General features: G+C 61.5%; 2 protein-coding genes across 3 annotated transcripts; both read left to right on the top strand.

Annotated features, from left to right (window-relative positions):
• Positions 1 to 6,052: 6,052 nt before the first annotated feature.
• Positions 6,053 to 10,737, top strand: DNTTIP1 (deoxynucleotidyltransferase terminal interacting protein 1). The gene is made up of 13 exons (XM_059827050.1): positions 6,053 to 6,139; positions 6,209 to 6,279; positions 6,493 to 6,589; positions 6,794 to 6,892; positions 7,408 to 7,476; positions 7,846 to 7,902; positions 8,150 to 8,211; positions 8,683 to 8,728; positions 9,201 to 9,259; positions 9,444 to 9,504; positions 9,911 to 9,982; positions 10,350 to 10,405; positions 10,598 to 10,737. Exons 1-13 carry the CDS (start codon positions 6,053 to 6,055, stop codon positions 10,734 to 10,736), a joined length of 975 nt encoding a protein of 324 aa, XP_059683033.1. The 3' UTR covers position 10,737.
• A 493-nt stretch (positions 10,738 to 11,230) lies between these two features.
• On the top strand, positions 11,231 to 12,546 carry UBE2C (ubiquitin conjugating enzyme E2 C). Of its 2 annotated transcripts, XM_059827051.1 has the most exons (6): positions 11,231 to 11,331; positions 11,418 to 11,445; positions 11,522 to 11,608; positions 11,770 to 11,974; positions 12,115 to 12,174; positions 12,338 to 12,546. In XM_059827051.1, exons 1-6 carry the CDS (start codon positions 11,231 to 11,233, stop codon positions 12,394 to 12,396), a joined length of 540 nt encoding a protein of 179 aa, XP_059683034.1. In that variant the 3' UTR covers positions 12,397 to 12,546. The 2 variants fall into 2 exon arrangements, with proteins under 2 accessions (XP_059683034.1, XP_059683035.1); XM_059827052.1 differs by lacking the exon at positions 11,522 to 11,608.
• The last annotated feature ends 1,525 nt before the right edge of the window (positions 12,547 to 14,071 follow it).

Genomic DNA, 14,071 nt, shown 5'->3' with positions numbered 1-14,071 from the left:
AAGACAGTCCAAGTTAGCTGCAGGGAAGGAAAGCGCCAGCCCAGAGGCATCCCCGTCTGGAACGGCACCGTCTGCCACCATTCCGCAAGAGCACAGAGCTCGCTGCGCAGGTCTTGTACTGTCACTTTGGTGAATTGCTGTATTTAAAAACCAGCAGGAATAAACATCTCCTGGCAGACAGACAGACCACTCCTTGTACTGCAGCACCACCGGTTTCTTTTCTTCATGTCACTGCTGTGTTAAAACCCTGAGGGAGAGTATGGTGGGAAGCACTTACACACAAAACCTGGTGCAGATTTAAAGACGAGAGCTCTCGACCGAGGCAGGGCGTCTCCTGGCAGACAGCAGCAGCCGTGCCGCTGCTCAGAAAGATGTTTGGGAAACTGTGAGTGAGCTTTATCACCACCAGCAGCCACCTGCACTGCCCCAACGCGGGGCTCTGCCCCAACGCTGGGCTCTGCCCCGCAGTCCCAGCCAATACAGGGGATGAGCACCCACCCAGGCAGCACTGCTGGGGAGCTCCCTCCTTCCACATTCAAATGACCTTCATTCCCAAGGCTGCTGTTTCGCATATGAGACACTATTTACAGATTTTTGCAGGCCAAGGCTTCATTTCAATATCTGTCTCTAAATCCAGTATTTCATTTGCTTGTTCCGTTCACGAGCAGTGTGCTCCAGCTCTTTCAATGTTGCTAATGTAAATTGCCAGGTTTTGGCATCCAAATGAGCGAGCTCCAAGTCTCCTCAGCAAATTAACACTGTCCCCCAGCCCCACAGGGTCCTTCTCCTTTGTGGCCTGCCCAAATCCCGTTACTGCGGGGCAGCCCCACGCGGACCTGGGCACGCACCGGGAGCCAACCAGAGAGTCCATCAAAGCGCCCTCAGAGCTGCTTCCTGGGACCTCTTGAGCATAAATTGCAGGGTTTAGTGTCCACACGAGTGCCCAATTCATTTATACATGAGCATTGAATAATTGCATGCATGAGCACCGAATGAGTTCACGCAGGAGCGCACAGTTATCACATGCACGAACACCAAATCATTTCCCATAGGAGCACCCAAACAGCACATCATGAGGACTCAGGGGAGCACACGGTATCCGTAGGCAGCATCAGCACCCAGCTAGTTCACGCGTGAGCACCCCATCCGTTCATGCCTGAGGGCTGTTTTGGGCACAAATTGCCTGGTTGAGGCAGCAGTGCCTGTGCAGGAGGGGGTCACGGACAGCCCTGAGCTGCAGCCAGTGAATGCATCTGTTATCTCTAATCAGTGAGCAGAAGTTTGTGTTAACCAGCAATAGATTAAATTAATTAAAAATTCCCTTGAGTTGAGACTATTTTGCCTGCGGCCGAGACTCCCCAGCCTAAGGACAAGGCTGAGCAGCCCCTTACCAGGTCGAGTGCCCACAGTCCCTGGAAAACCGTAAGCAGAGGAACCGTTTCCCCCAGCAGCCGGGGTCTGGAGCTCAGGCCGCTCCCCCTGCTGTGAATCCAGCAGAAGGGTCTATGAAACGGTGCTCCAAAGAATGGAGCTCTCTGGAGGGAGAAGCCTTGGGATTTCAAGGACAAGAGCTCACACAAGGTTAGGAGAGCACGGGAATCTGCCTTCAAACCCCAGGTCCAAACTGCCAGCCTTCACCGGAGACCCACATTAAGAGCAAATGAAAAATTAAATGCACTTCCACATTTACTGCGCTTTTCTCTGCATCTGATTTCAGGGTGAAGACTTATTTAATATGTTTGAGGTAACAGATTAAGTAGTACCTTCAATTATGGGAGTGCTAACCCATTTAAATTAAGTTATTCTCAAGTCACACAGGAGTGCTAGTCGGAATCTGATTTTGCAATATTTTCCTTCCCTATTTAATTATTTCTTCCTGAATGATACACAAACCAAAGTGCAATCAATATTATAGGAGAACTTAAGGATTACTCTGGTCGGGACTCTGGTCGGGACACATCAGCACCAGGCAAGAATGGGTCGGACTTGCTGGATCAAAAGACACAGTTTAAATCTGCTACTGTGGAGCAAGTGAAATTAATTGGTTTGAGCTCGACATTATTTCTACAATTCTAAGCAAGTGCGTGCGCCTTGACACAAACACTGAAAAGGCAAAGTTCCTGCTCAGAGACCTTTCCATCAGCGTCACGTTGAAGCGATGCAGGGGCAGTGCAAGGGACACGGCTCAGGAGTGGGAAGGTGCAGGGCTCCGTGCTGCCAAACCTGTGTGGGAAGAGGGCTCATTGCAAGAAATAGTCTTTAAGTACAGGTTTAGTCTTCTCCTCAGGGCCGTGACTCAATTTGGATGCAATTTCTACGTGAACCACCCGTGTCTGTTGAAGATCCAGTGTTCCACACCTTGCAGCTCCATGGCTTAACCCGACAGCCCGGTGCTTATCGTACTTTGCTGTCGCTGTTAATCACCGTCAAGCAGGACGCCCCACGGAGAAACCTGTGCCATCCTGCCGGTGTCAGTGGCGTCGACTCCCTTCCACGCACCCGGCAAACCATCTGGAACAACTTGTGGGACTGCAGGGCTCCTTCCAACCCCAGGACTCCCATGGGGAGAGCTCTGCCTCTGCCCCTGCCCCTGCCTCTGCCCCCACACTCACCCAGCGGCTCCTCCTCTTGGGAACAACGCCATCGTTTTGGCACATTTCCGTTTTAGCAGACCATAATCTTGGTCAACATTTAGGGAACTAATGACGGAGAATGCCTTACAAGCACATTTCTCTACTGAAATAAACGCCTTGGAGAGATGAACCCTGCAGGTCCTGCTCCAACTCCACGGCTCAGATCCCACATAGCAGGATTGCGCCTGCACCCATCACACACAGCAGCACAGGTCCATGGAGAGCGAGATGTGCACCAGAGCCCTCTGGCTCGCTCTCGGGAGCAAGTAGTGATCACTGTGTGCCCACCAGCAACATTATTTGGGTCTCCGAATGCTTTTTGGTTATGTTTCCCCTCTCCTCATCAGTTTCCTGACTCTCATTGATTACCTGCAGTGCAGCACCAGTCTCATGAGAGGTCAGAGGGTGAATAGAGAAAAGCAAACCAAAAAAATCATGTCTCCTGCTGTGGCAGGATGCGGCAGGCATGTGTGGCCCCTCACCGGGATCTTGCAGACACTGGTGCCGCAGTCGTTTGCAAAAGAAGAAGCCAGAAGAAAGAGCAATGCCCGTGGTGACGAGCAGCACTGCTCCTGCACCCAGATCCTCCCGGGGACGGCTGGGCTGTGGCCAGGGCAGGTCACTGCTAAAGTGACGCAGAGTTTGCAGCATCCACATAAATCCCGCTTCCACGGGGAGGCAGGAGCTCTGTTTCTTTCCCTCTTCTGTTCCCCTTCCTACCCACCCCAACCCACTGAAACACAGACTCTTCTGTGATGTCCTGCCAGCTGTCCTTCTGTGAAGGCTGGTATAATTTTACAGCGTTTGATTCTAAGAAGTAATGTTATACAGGTAAAGTTTACAAGCTACGACCCCATTCCTCCTTCCTGACCCTCTGTGCTGCTCGTCCTCTTGCGCCGCAGCCCTGCAGTTGCCTGCAAGGGCAGACCCAACACTGTCATGAGGATCCAGCGGGATAACGAAGCTTTGCCTGCAAGAGTCTCGCTGCCAAACCAGGATGTGGGATTGGGTTCAACAGGCTTTCCGCTGCCACCAAAAGCCTGCCCACCCCGCAGGCCTGCCCGCACTGAGGACATGAGGGACAGACAGGACTTGTCCAAAGTCTCTCTGTGAATCCAAAAAGAACTCAGGTAACCTCAGCTGTGAAACGGCTGTTCCTCTCTGGCAGACGCTCACAGGCTGGCGTGTTTTGTCATGTGCACCTACCGCACAGATCCACGGAAAAATTACCATTAAAAACTGGGGACTGGAGGAGATCCAAAGAAGTCATCTCATCATTTACATCTAGGTGATCCCTGACAGACATTGTTCTGACGTGCTCTTAAAAAGGCATCCCTATGCCTGCAAAGACAGGGACTCTTTACTGAGGATTTGTTCCAGGATTTAAGTCTTCTTGTAATGGGAAAGTTTTTCCGAAGACCTGATCCAAGTCTCACTTGATTCAAACCAACACAAGGACTTCTTGTCTGCTCACGGTGGGTACAGAGAGCAACTGATCGCTGTCCTCTCTGCAGCACACGTACAGAGGCGAGCCCTCTCTCCATCGAGCTTTCGCAGGTTAAACGGAACCATTCTTGTCACCTTTCCCCATGAGTTTCTACAGCCATAGTTATTTTTCCTCGCCTCTGGACAATGTCCAATTTTTGTTGCTAACGATTTGGAGCAACCATAATAAGCACATAAAAAGCCCAGTGCTGATGCTAACAAAGTTATGGCAACACTGATGGTGACTCGATTGGCCCCACATCCGCAGGTCAGGTTTGTGTAACAGCCTGATCTCATCCCGGGCTGATGCAGCCCTGGCCAAAGCGGCAGGAAGGCGACAACAAGGGCAGGAGCCTCTTCCAGCGCGTGAGCCCGTGAGTCACCCAGACTCTCCTCCTGCAGCCGGCACCGGTGTTCCGTGAGTGCCGAGCGTGGTGACTGACGGACCAACAGCTCCGATGAAGAATCACACTGGTTACACTGGGGGGATGCAGCCACAGGCTGGAGCGACAAACACTGAGAGACACCAACAGATCATCCTCTGGAGGCACCACCACCGTGCCCACACCGCAGGCGCTGGTCTGGAGTGTCCAGCAAACCTGGCAGGGAAGAAGAATCTGCTTTCCCTCTCCGCAGCACGGTGAAGTGCTTCCCCGCTCGCACAGAGAGCGTGTGAGGACAGTGAACTGGGAACGACTGCTCATTGGCACAGCTCCACCATCCTCCACACCGGCCACTCTGAACGCGAGACGCTGAACGGCCTCAACATCGTGTGCTTTGGCAAATCCCGTTTGTTTTTATCTTACAGTCGTCTTGGAAGTACCAAGGAAAAACATTACCAGCAAAACAGCAAATGCTTTTTTACGTTACATTGTTATCCAGCTGATGCAACAGCAAAGCTTCTTGTGGATCACAACACATGGTAAGGTGGTCTAGAAAATGACGGACAAGTTGTTTTGACTATTCTGCACACATTAGACGATGAGGAAATGCTAGTTTGGAGTGTTTCCTCAGATAAACAGTAAGATTCCAGAAAGACGAGAGACTTGCAGAAAAAACTCAATTGGAACTGCAACGAGTTTATTTTTCTATTTCAGGCGCAGGAAATGATACAACAAAGAAGACACAGATTGTGGAAGGACACAGCCCCATTTCTGCAGCTGCAGTTCCGCCAGTCTCACGGGCCGGGCCAATACACCACCAGGTTCATGGGGGCCAGGCCCGTTCCTCGGCGGGACAGGGTGGAAGAGCGTGACTTTCTAAGGCTTTGGGACTTAGGATTATTTTAGAGCTGACTGCCCATCACCGCGTTCATCCACGAAGCTGCACTTCTTTAGAACTAAGGATTTCTTGGTTGCTGTGTGTTCGTACACGACCTCACCCCCGCATCCGCCCGAGAGGGACGACGCAAACCCAGGGATGAGGTTTAAAATAAGCCATGAGGGGAAAACAATGGTGGCGGGGTGGAGGGAAGCAAACGTGGATGTGTTAGATGGACAGCGGCGAGCTCAGCCCGCCTCGCCCCCTCGGGCTGTCCGCATTGGGCTCGCGGCTCTGCCCCGCCGCCCCCGACCGCCTCCGCCGCGGGGGGACCCGGGCGGACCCGGGGGGAGGCTGCAGCGCCCGGCGGCCCGCGGACTCTGCCTGCGTCCCCCAGGCCAGGCCGCAGCCCAGCCGGCAGGACCGAGGCCGCTCGCCCCGCGGCCGCCTCCTCGGAAACCGCCCCGCGGCCCCGCGTTCCCGTCCGCTCCGCCGGGCCTCCCCGCGCACCCCGCACTGGGCCGGGCCCCCCCCCCCGCCGCCGTTGCCATGGCAGCGCATTACTTCCGGCGCGCGGCCGGGGCGTCGCGGGCGGATGACGCGCGTGCGGCCCGGCGCTTCCCGTCGCGCGGGCCGGGAGCGGGTCCGTGTCCGGGGTCGCCGCCGCCGCCGCCATGGGCGCCGCCCGCGACGCGGAGCAGCAGCCGGGGCAGCCGGGCGAGGAGGGCCCGGGCGGCGCCGAGGAGCAGCTGGTCAGCACGGTGAGGCGGGGGGCCGGGGCCGGGGCGGCGGGCGGCGGGCGGGCGGCGGCTGACGCGTGTGTCCCGCAGAGCCCCTGGAACATCATGATCAAGCACCGGCAGGTGCAGCGGCGCGGCCGGCGCTCCCAGATGACCACCAGGTACGGAGGGACCGGGCCGGTGGGGAGCGGGGTGGGCTGGGGGTGGCGGTGGGGGAGGCCGGGCCGGACGGACCCGAGCGGGAGGGCTGAAGAGAGGGACTGGGCTGGACCGGACTGGTTGAACTGGGCAGCAGGCCGGAGGGGAGGAGCTGGGTTAGACTAGACTGGGGCGGGGGGGGTCCCGCGCCCCCCACCTGACTCCTCCCCCTTCAGCTTCACGGACCCGACCGTGTCCATGGACCTGCTGCGAGCTGTCCTGCAGCCCAGCATCAACGAGGAAATCCGGGGCGTCTTCAACAAGTACATGAAGGTGAGAGCTGCGGGGACAGGCCCCGCCACCCCCTCCCGTTGCAGGCTGCATAGAGGGAGCTCGGCTCCAGGCGCCACGCGAGGCCGTCGCACCCGTCTCGTGGCCACTGGTGCGTGGGTACAGCGTGGGAGCTGGGCCCGCAGGCCTGCCCCGACACTGCCTGCGTGCTCAGGCTCTAACCCTCTCCTGCCACCTCCTCTCCAGTTTTTCCAGAAGGCAGCAATCAACGTGCGCGATAACGTTGGGGAGGAGGTAGACCCGGAGCAGCTCATCCAGGAGACGTGTCGGAGCTGCCTGGAGCAGGTGGGTGCTAGCGAGGGGCTCCGCTCCCTCCACAGAGCCTGGACCCTGGCCGAGCAGAGGAGCCCAGCTAGGACACATCCCTCTTAATGGCTTTGCCATTAGCCGGGGGAGGCACCCACAGCCCTGCTGTGGTTGCTGTGCTTGGCTTCGTTCTCACCGGGAAGAGGAGAGCGGTCAGGGCCAGGCAGCTCATGCTACTGCTTTCCACTGCTGCTCTGTCAGCACGTATCACACAGCTGGAGCTTCCACAGAGACCGGTCCGCTGGCACCCGTTGGAGAGTCCTGGGGGGTGGGACGGGATCCTTTTCTTTCACATCTTGCTTTTGTGCCAGTTGCCCAGACTTTATCAGGCTCAGATTGTGCTTTTGCATCTCGCCATCTCTGAAAGCGCTGCATAGCAGCATGTCGAAAGCAGAGCTGTTACAGGGCTTTCGGTCAGATACAGGGAAGTGGGGGTTGCTGGAAGATCCCTCTCTGGGCCCAGAATCGGGTAACCCTTCCTTCTTTTTCTGCAGGCCAAACTGCTGTTCTCTGATGGCAAAAAGGTTGTTCCCAGGTTGCCTCATGAGCCGGCAGTACCAAAGGTAAAAGTTATTATTGTTTCCAGAGGCTTAAATGACTTGTAAGAGCTGGGAGAAGGAGGAAAGGGATTGGAATTGCTTTGATCTCTGCCTCTTCTTGTCTGTCAGTGCACTAGCAAGGAGGCAGAGCTGGGAGACGTTAGGTTAGGAGGGAGTGATACCTACAGGGCAGCAAAAATCCCAGGCGCAGTCACTGCTTGTTGCAGGTCGGTGCTTCTCACCGAGACAGGGTGGGGTCGGCATTTCCCTGCGCGCTGGTGCTCTCTGCCTCGAGCATGGCAAAGGAGAGAGCGGCTGGCTGGATGTGTGGGGCTCTGCCCACCTGGCAGGGAGGAGGGTCCTGCTCTCATCCCACTGCCATTCCTCTTCCAGCGTGCCCGACAGATGGATGAGGAGCTGAGTCGTCGAGGGAGCCCCGTTCCCAAAAAGGTAGGAGGGTTTTCCACACAATGGATTTTATGTTTCAGGAAGCCTGCTCCTCGTTCCTGGCCATTCCCACAGTATGAGCACGTGCAAGTGCACAGGCAGCTTTTGGGGTGCCTCGGAGGTGCTCGCTCTCATGCCAGCCAGCATTTCTGCTCGTGACAAAAAGAGCAGCTTCCCTGGGAGGGGGTGGGTAGCGAGAGGGTTCTCTCAGCACGTGCAGCTGAGTCACTGAGGGATTTCTTCCATGCAGAGGAAGGGGCGGCCTCCAGGACAGAGCCTGTCGAACGATCGTGGGGCCTCAGGCATGGCTGCGTGAGTATGGGTCCTGAGCTGGAGCCCCTGTTTTGGGAGGGCAGGGGAGAAATGAGGCTGCCTGAATGGGGGAGTACAGAAACCCTGCGGTCTCCTTCCCCTCCTGCAGAAAGGAGAGGTGCAGGGGCATGCCAGAGGGAGGGCAGGAGGGGTTTAGGTTGAGGTGTTCCCCTCTGGAGGCAAAGACCTCCAAGGAGGCAGTTTTAAACAGGCCTGAAGGGGTGAAAAGATCCGGATGGGCCATTCAGAGTGAGCGGTGTGAGACACGGGTGGTGGTGGGATCTTGGCAGCTGGGCAGAGGAGAACGTGCAGCAAAGATGAGGGTCCAGAGCTGGGCACCGCAGGGGAACAGAGGGTGTGAATGAAGGTGGGTCTGGAAGGGCTGGGGCTCAATCCCTGCTGCCGGTGCCGCGGTGGTGACTGTGCTGGTCCTGCAGGGACTCGTTCTTACTGCATTTTCCTTCCCCTCAGGTGGAAGCTCAAAGTCTCTGAGCCTGTGAGAAGGGATGGACCAAAGGTATTGGCTGGCCGACGCTGCTGGGCTCACCCTCTCCTCCCCTTTGCTTCCGCTGGCAGAGCCCTACTGCTGTGGGAGCAGAGGACAGCGCCGAGCTGTGCTGTGCCGTGATGGGCCCCTGCAGTGCAGGAGAGAAGCAACAAGAGGAGCGAAGTGCCTGGAGGCCTTTGCTAGTCTCCCCCAGGCACTGTAACCTGTAGCTCTGCGGTGTGGTGCCGCTGTTTGGAGACCTGGGGAGAGCCGTAGTAGCCAGGAGGATCCCACAAGTGTTTCCCGTGAGGGAAACCGCTTAGATCTGCCCAGAGGGAATGTAGCTTCCCTCCTCTGTGGAAGTCCGGAGGTCTGTGGCCAGCTCCCTCCCTCCCAGGCCAGGGGTGGTTCTGAGGTTCCCTGTCAGAGAGCTGAGGCTCGTGGAGCATGGGCCTGCACCAGCTTCGTTTCTAATGTTGCCCCTTTTCCAATTGCTCTGTAGTGGGATCCATCCCGACTGACTGAAACCACAACCTTTGTGCTGGGATCTCGAGCAAACAAGTAAGGAATGGCCCTGTCGATGGAGGGCGGTGTCTCCAAGGCAGGAGCCCGTAAGACTCCTCCCGTCACTTCGCTTCTCTGCCTCGAAAGCAGTAGGAAGGGCTTGGGGAGGAGAGGAGGTGTCCCCGTACCGCCGCGGCTGCCCTCCGCACAGGTGTAACACCCCCTCGTGTTCCTCTTTCAGAGCTCTCGGGATGGGAGGAACAAGAGGGCGACTCTACATCAAGCATCCCCACCTCTTTAAGGTCAGATGCCGCAGCAGGACGCTTCCTCCTTCGGGGTTTGCTCAGAAACAGTTTCCGATGGGAATCGGGAGCATGTGCTTTGGCTCGCTTGTTTTCTTCCTCCCACACGCCCTTGTTTGTTAACTGAGAGCACGTACACAGACGGTCTGGCTAGCACACTGGAACATAAGTTAACGGCTTAGCGCAGCCTCCGAGGCGGTGGGTTTGCCCGGAGCCAGGGCTTGAGGTTGGAGAAACAGCAGGCAGAGCTGCGCCCTCCCCCCCGGCAGCCCCCCGCTGGGCAGCACCACGGGGGGCAACACGCTTGAGGGAGCGCTGGAGTGGGGCGCAGCGTCCCCGCAGGAGGGTGGTCAGAGCGGAAGGTCTGTTGCCTGTGTTCAGCTAGGTCCTTGCTGCTTTATTGCAGTACGCAGCCGACCCGCAAGATAAGCACTGGCTGGCAGAGCAGCAGCACATGAGGGCCACTGGGGGCAAGATGGTGAGTACGCCCGGGCTCGCGGCTCCTGCAGCCGGCGGGAACCGCGCAGAAACCCACCGCAGGGCTAGGACGGGCGGAGGAGCAGCGAGCGTCGTGCTGCGGGAAAGGCGGCTTGGCAGGAGGCTAGGCAGGGCGCGCGGAGGCAGAGGCGCTTCCGGGGCGCTGCGGAGGTCCGTCCGCTGCCCCTCGGGATTCAGGCGCAGGCGAGGGCGAGTAGCGCAGGCCAGGAGGCGCAGCCGGCTCCCGCGGGGAGCAGCAGCTCTGCGCTGGCCGGGGACGGGGGATGCGGCGCTGCCCTTGCTGTCCCTCGCGGGTGCCGGAGCAGGTGCGTGGCAGCCCTGAGGTGTCCCCCCGCCTTGTGCCGCAGGCCTATCTCCTCATCGAAGAGGACATTCGGGATTTGGCTGCCAGTGACGATTACAGGTGAGGACCCGAGCAGAGGCGCCGTGTGTGCCGCCACGCCTGGGGCCGCTGCCCTGGGGGCCTCCGCCCTGCCCACCCCGCTGCAGGGGCGCCCTGCTCGGTGCTGGCTGGGGGGGTGCCGGGGTCAGTGGGCTTGGTGCTGGCTGGGGGCCCGGGGCGGGGGTCCCTCCGTCTCACGCCGCCTCTCCCCAGGGACTCCGTCGACCTGCGGCTGGAGGAGCTGAAGCCCTTCGTCCCGCCGGCGTGGATGACGGAGAAGATGCAGAAGCACATGGAGACGCTTCGCCGCGGGGGGGACGTGCCGCCCCCCGAGGGCCCTCCCGAGCCCTGAGGCCCCGCCCCCCGACGGCCCCCCGGGCCCCCAATAAAGCCGCTTCGCACCCGCCTCGGCCGCCTCCTGGGGAAGGGGGGGTCTGGCCCTTTAAGGGCCCGCGGCGCCGCCTCGCGGGGCAGCGGCCAATCGCGACGTTTCCGCGGCGGCGGCCGCCGGCAGTTGCCGTGGCAGCCGCATCCCCGGCGAGCGGCGATTGGCCGGCTCGAACGGGGCGGCGCGCTGATTGGCGGAGGGGCCGCACGTTGGGAGCATTCAAACGCGGCGCGGGAGCGGGGCGGGACCGCCGCAGCGGAGAGCGCACGGCGCCGGGAGAGCCGCAGCGGGGGCCGGGTCCTGGGTCCTGCGCCGAGCGCGGCCGCGGGCGGGCGGGCGGGCGGGAGGCAGCGGAGCCTGGTGCGGCGCCGCCGCCCGGGAGCGGGAGCCGCGTCCAGCGCTCGTGAACCGCCGGGCAGCGGCGGCCGGAGGCGGGTGCGGCGCCCCCGGGAGCCGCCATGGCTTCGCAGAACGCCGACCCCGCCGCCGTGCCCAGCGCGGCCGCCCGCAAAGCGGCTGAGGCGGGGGCCACGGCGGCCCGCGGCTCGGTGGGGAAGAGGTGAGCTGGGGCCGGGGCCGGGGCGGGGGCTGGGGGCTGGGGGCTGCCCCGCCGGGCCGGGCCGGTAACGTGTGCTTCCCCCGCAGGCTGCAGCAGGAGCTGATGGCGCTCATGGTGAGTGGGGGTCCCGTGGGGGCGGTCCGGGGCCCGGCCGGGGGTCCCGGGCCGCCCTGACGCGCTGCCCCCGCAGATGTCCGGGGACAAAGGCATCTCCGCCTTCCCCGAGTCCGACAACCTCTTCAAGTGGATCGGGACCATCGACGGCGCGGCCGGCACGGTGAGCGGCCGGGACCCCAGGCTGGGGGGGGGGTGCCCGGGTCCGCCCTGCTCCCCCCGCGCTGGGGCTGGTCTCGGTCCTCCCCGTGCTCCCGCCCCCCCGGGGCTGGGGCTGCCCGCCCCCCCGGGGCCGTGGCCCCCGCCCCTGACTGCTGCCCCCAGGCCTACGAGGAGCTGCGGTACAAGCTGTCGCTGGAGTTCCCCAGCGGGTACCCCTACACCGCGCCCACCGTGCGCTTCCTGACGCCCTGCTACCACCCCAACGTCGACACCCAGGGCAACATCTGCCTCGACATCCTCAAGGACAAGTGGTCGGCCCTCTACGACGTCCGCACCATCCTGCTCTCCATCCAGAGCCTGCTGGCAGGTGGGTGCCTCAACCACGCTGCAGTGGGGTGCCGGGGGGGCGGGGAACAGTGGTGGGGCTCCCCCCCACCAGCGCAGCGCTGGGTGGTGGGGCTCGGGGGTCCAGGCCACCCTGCCCGCTGACCCAGCCGCTGTCCCCAGAGCCGAACATCGAGAGCCCCCTGAACACGCACGCCGCCGAGCTCTGGAAGAACCAAGCCGGTGAGTGCCTGCGTCAGGCGCCCCCCCCACGCTTCCTCCCTCCGGGGTGGGCGGCAGCGCAGCCCCCCGACCCTGCTGCGTCCCACCGCCTGCCCGGCCCCACAGCTGCTCCCACGGCTGCCTCGGGACCCTCAGCCCCCTGCTCCCCCCCCTCTCTCCTCAGCCTACAAGAAGTACGTGCGGGAAACGTACGCCAAGCAGGCCAAGAGCCAGGAAACCTGACCTGCACCGCCTCTCCTCGTCGTACCCGGGTCTCTGCCCGCTCCCTGTCCGGCCACTCCCCCCGGCTTTCTGTATCATAGGCTGTTTTTAAATTAATTTTGTAGTCCGAGCCACGGTTAATGTATAAATAAATGCATGTTTATAACTTTCTTTTGGGGGTTTTGTTGCAGCCTGGCACCCCATGAGTGCCTGGAGACACCTTCTCTTGGTCAGCCCAGCCCCGGGGTCCGACGGCCCTTCTGCGGGCGTGACCAGGAAGGGAGGGACACCGACCCCCCTGGGGTAACAGGGGCTTTATTAACACTTGGGGTGCCCAGAGCTGGCTCTGTTCCCTCCTCAGGGTGGGGACAGCCCCCACCATCGCCTGTCCAGGCAGGGGGCTGGAAGCTGTGGGGGTACGCAGGGCCGCCATCCCCTGCTCTATGATGCCTGAGTGTGCACGGGGGGTGCCAGCCCTGCCAGCTGCCTCCGCTCCTTCCGCCTGGTCAGAGCACCCTGCAGCTGTGCCCAGTGCGAGGCCCCGCCCCAGCCGCAGGGGCTGCGCTGCTGCCCGTCCCTGCTGGCTGCGTGGCCTCCACCGTCCACAGCGGGATGTTGGCCCCGCTCTCCATCTCCGCCAGCATGGCCCTCACCTGCTCGATCTCCTCCTCCAGGCGCAGGGTGGCCGGGGGCTGCGTGGGACCCCTCCCTCGCCGGCCCCCCAGCCCAGTGTGCAGCAGGGCCGTGCTGCTCCCCTGCCCAGAGAAGCTCTGGCAGAGGTGGTGGGCTTTGTGCAGGTCCTGCAGGAAGAGTTCTAAGGCGGAGAGGAAGAGCACCCACAACCGCTCCAGCTCCCGCCGCTCCTCGGGGCTAACCGGTGCCTGCCGCAGCCCCGCCAGCAGTGTGCATCGCAGCCCTGCGGGACGGGGGACACTGAGCCACGGCGGCCCTGGAGCCCCTCCAACAGCCCCGGTGTGGGTGCAGAGGGGGGGGCACCATGGCTGCTGCCCTAGACCCCCACCTCTCCCCTTCCTGGAGCAGCAGCCCCCTCCTTACCAGTGCTGAGCTCGCGGGCTTCCGCACTCCTCCTGCGACGTTCCTCCCGCAGCTGGGGGCTGTCGGCGCTGCCCCCGAGCTGCAGCACCAGCTGCCGGTGCCCGGCCATGGCCTTGCAGAGGGCAGCCTGGGTGGCCACGCACATCCCCGCAGCCCCCCGCGTGCCGCACGCATCCCCTCTCCCCGGCGCCATCGTGCCCTGCAAAGATGGGGCAGGGCTGGTCCCCTCCACAGCGGTCCCCAGCTCTCCGGGGGGCTCAGCTCCCCTGTGCTGCAGTGCTGCACTGCAGGGACGTGACGGGCTCAGAGCTGTGTCCCTGCGTCCTGCCAGCTGCGTGGTGCCTGTCCCACTGTCTGCACGTGTGCCGGGTGCTCCCTGGCCCCCACTCACGCCCGCCCGGGGAGCATGCCCCCCTCATCCCCCCTGCTGCGCTCTTCCCTGGCCCGAGAGGCTGTGTGGAGCCGCTGTGAGTGCGGAGGGAAGAGCGGGGCCCTGGGGAGCAGTGATGCACAGCAGGCTGGCACAGGCTGTCCCGGCACAGAGGCTCCAGCATCGCCTTGACCCCACAGGGAGGGGGCTGCTACTGCCCCCCCTACCTTATAGCCAGTCCCCTGTGCCCTTCCTGGTGGGACAGGGGGG

The sequence above is a fragment of the Gavia stellata genome, chromosome 20 (genome assembly GCF_030936135.1).
Source record: "Gavia stellata isolate bGavSte3 chromosome 20, bGavSte3.hap2, whole genome shotgun sequence".
Lineage (NCBI taxonomy): Eukaryota > Metazoa > Chordata > Aves > Gaviiformes > Gaviidae > Gavia > Gavia stellata.
The sequence above is the reverse complement of the archived record's forward strand: the minus strand, read 5'-3'. Positions and strand labels throughout refer to the sequence as shown.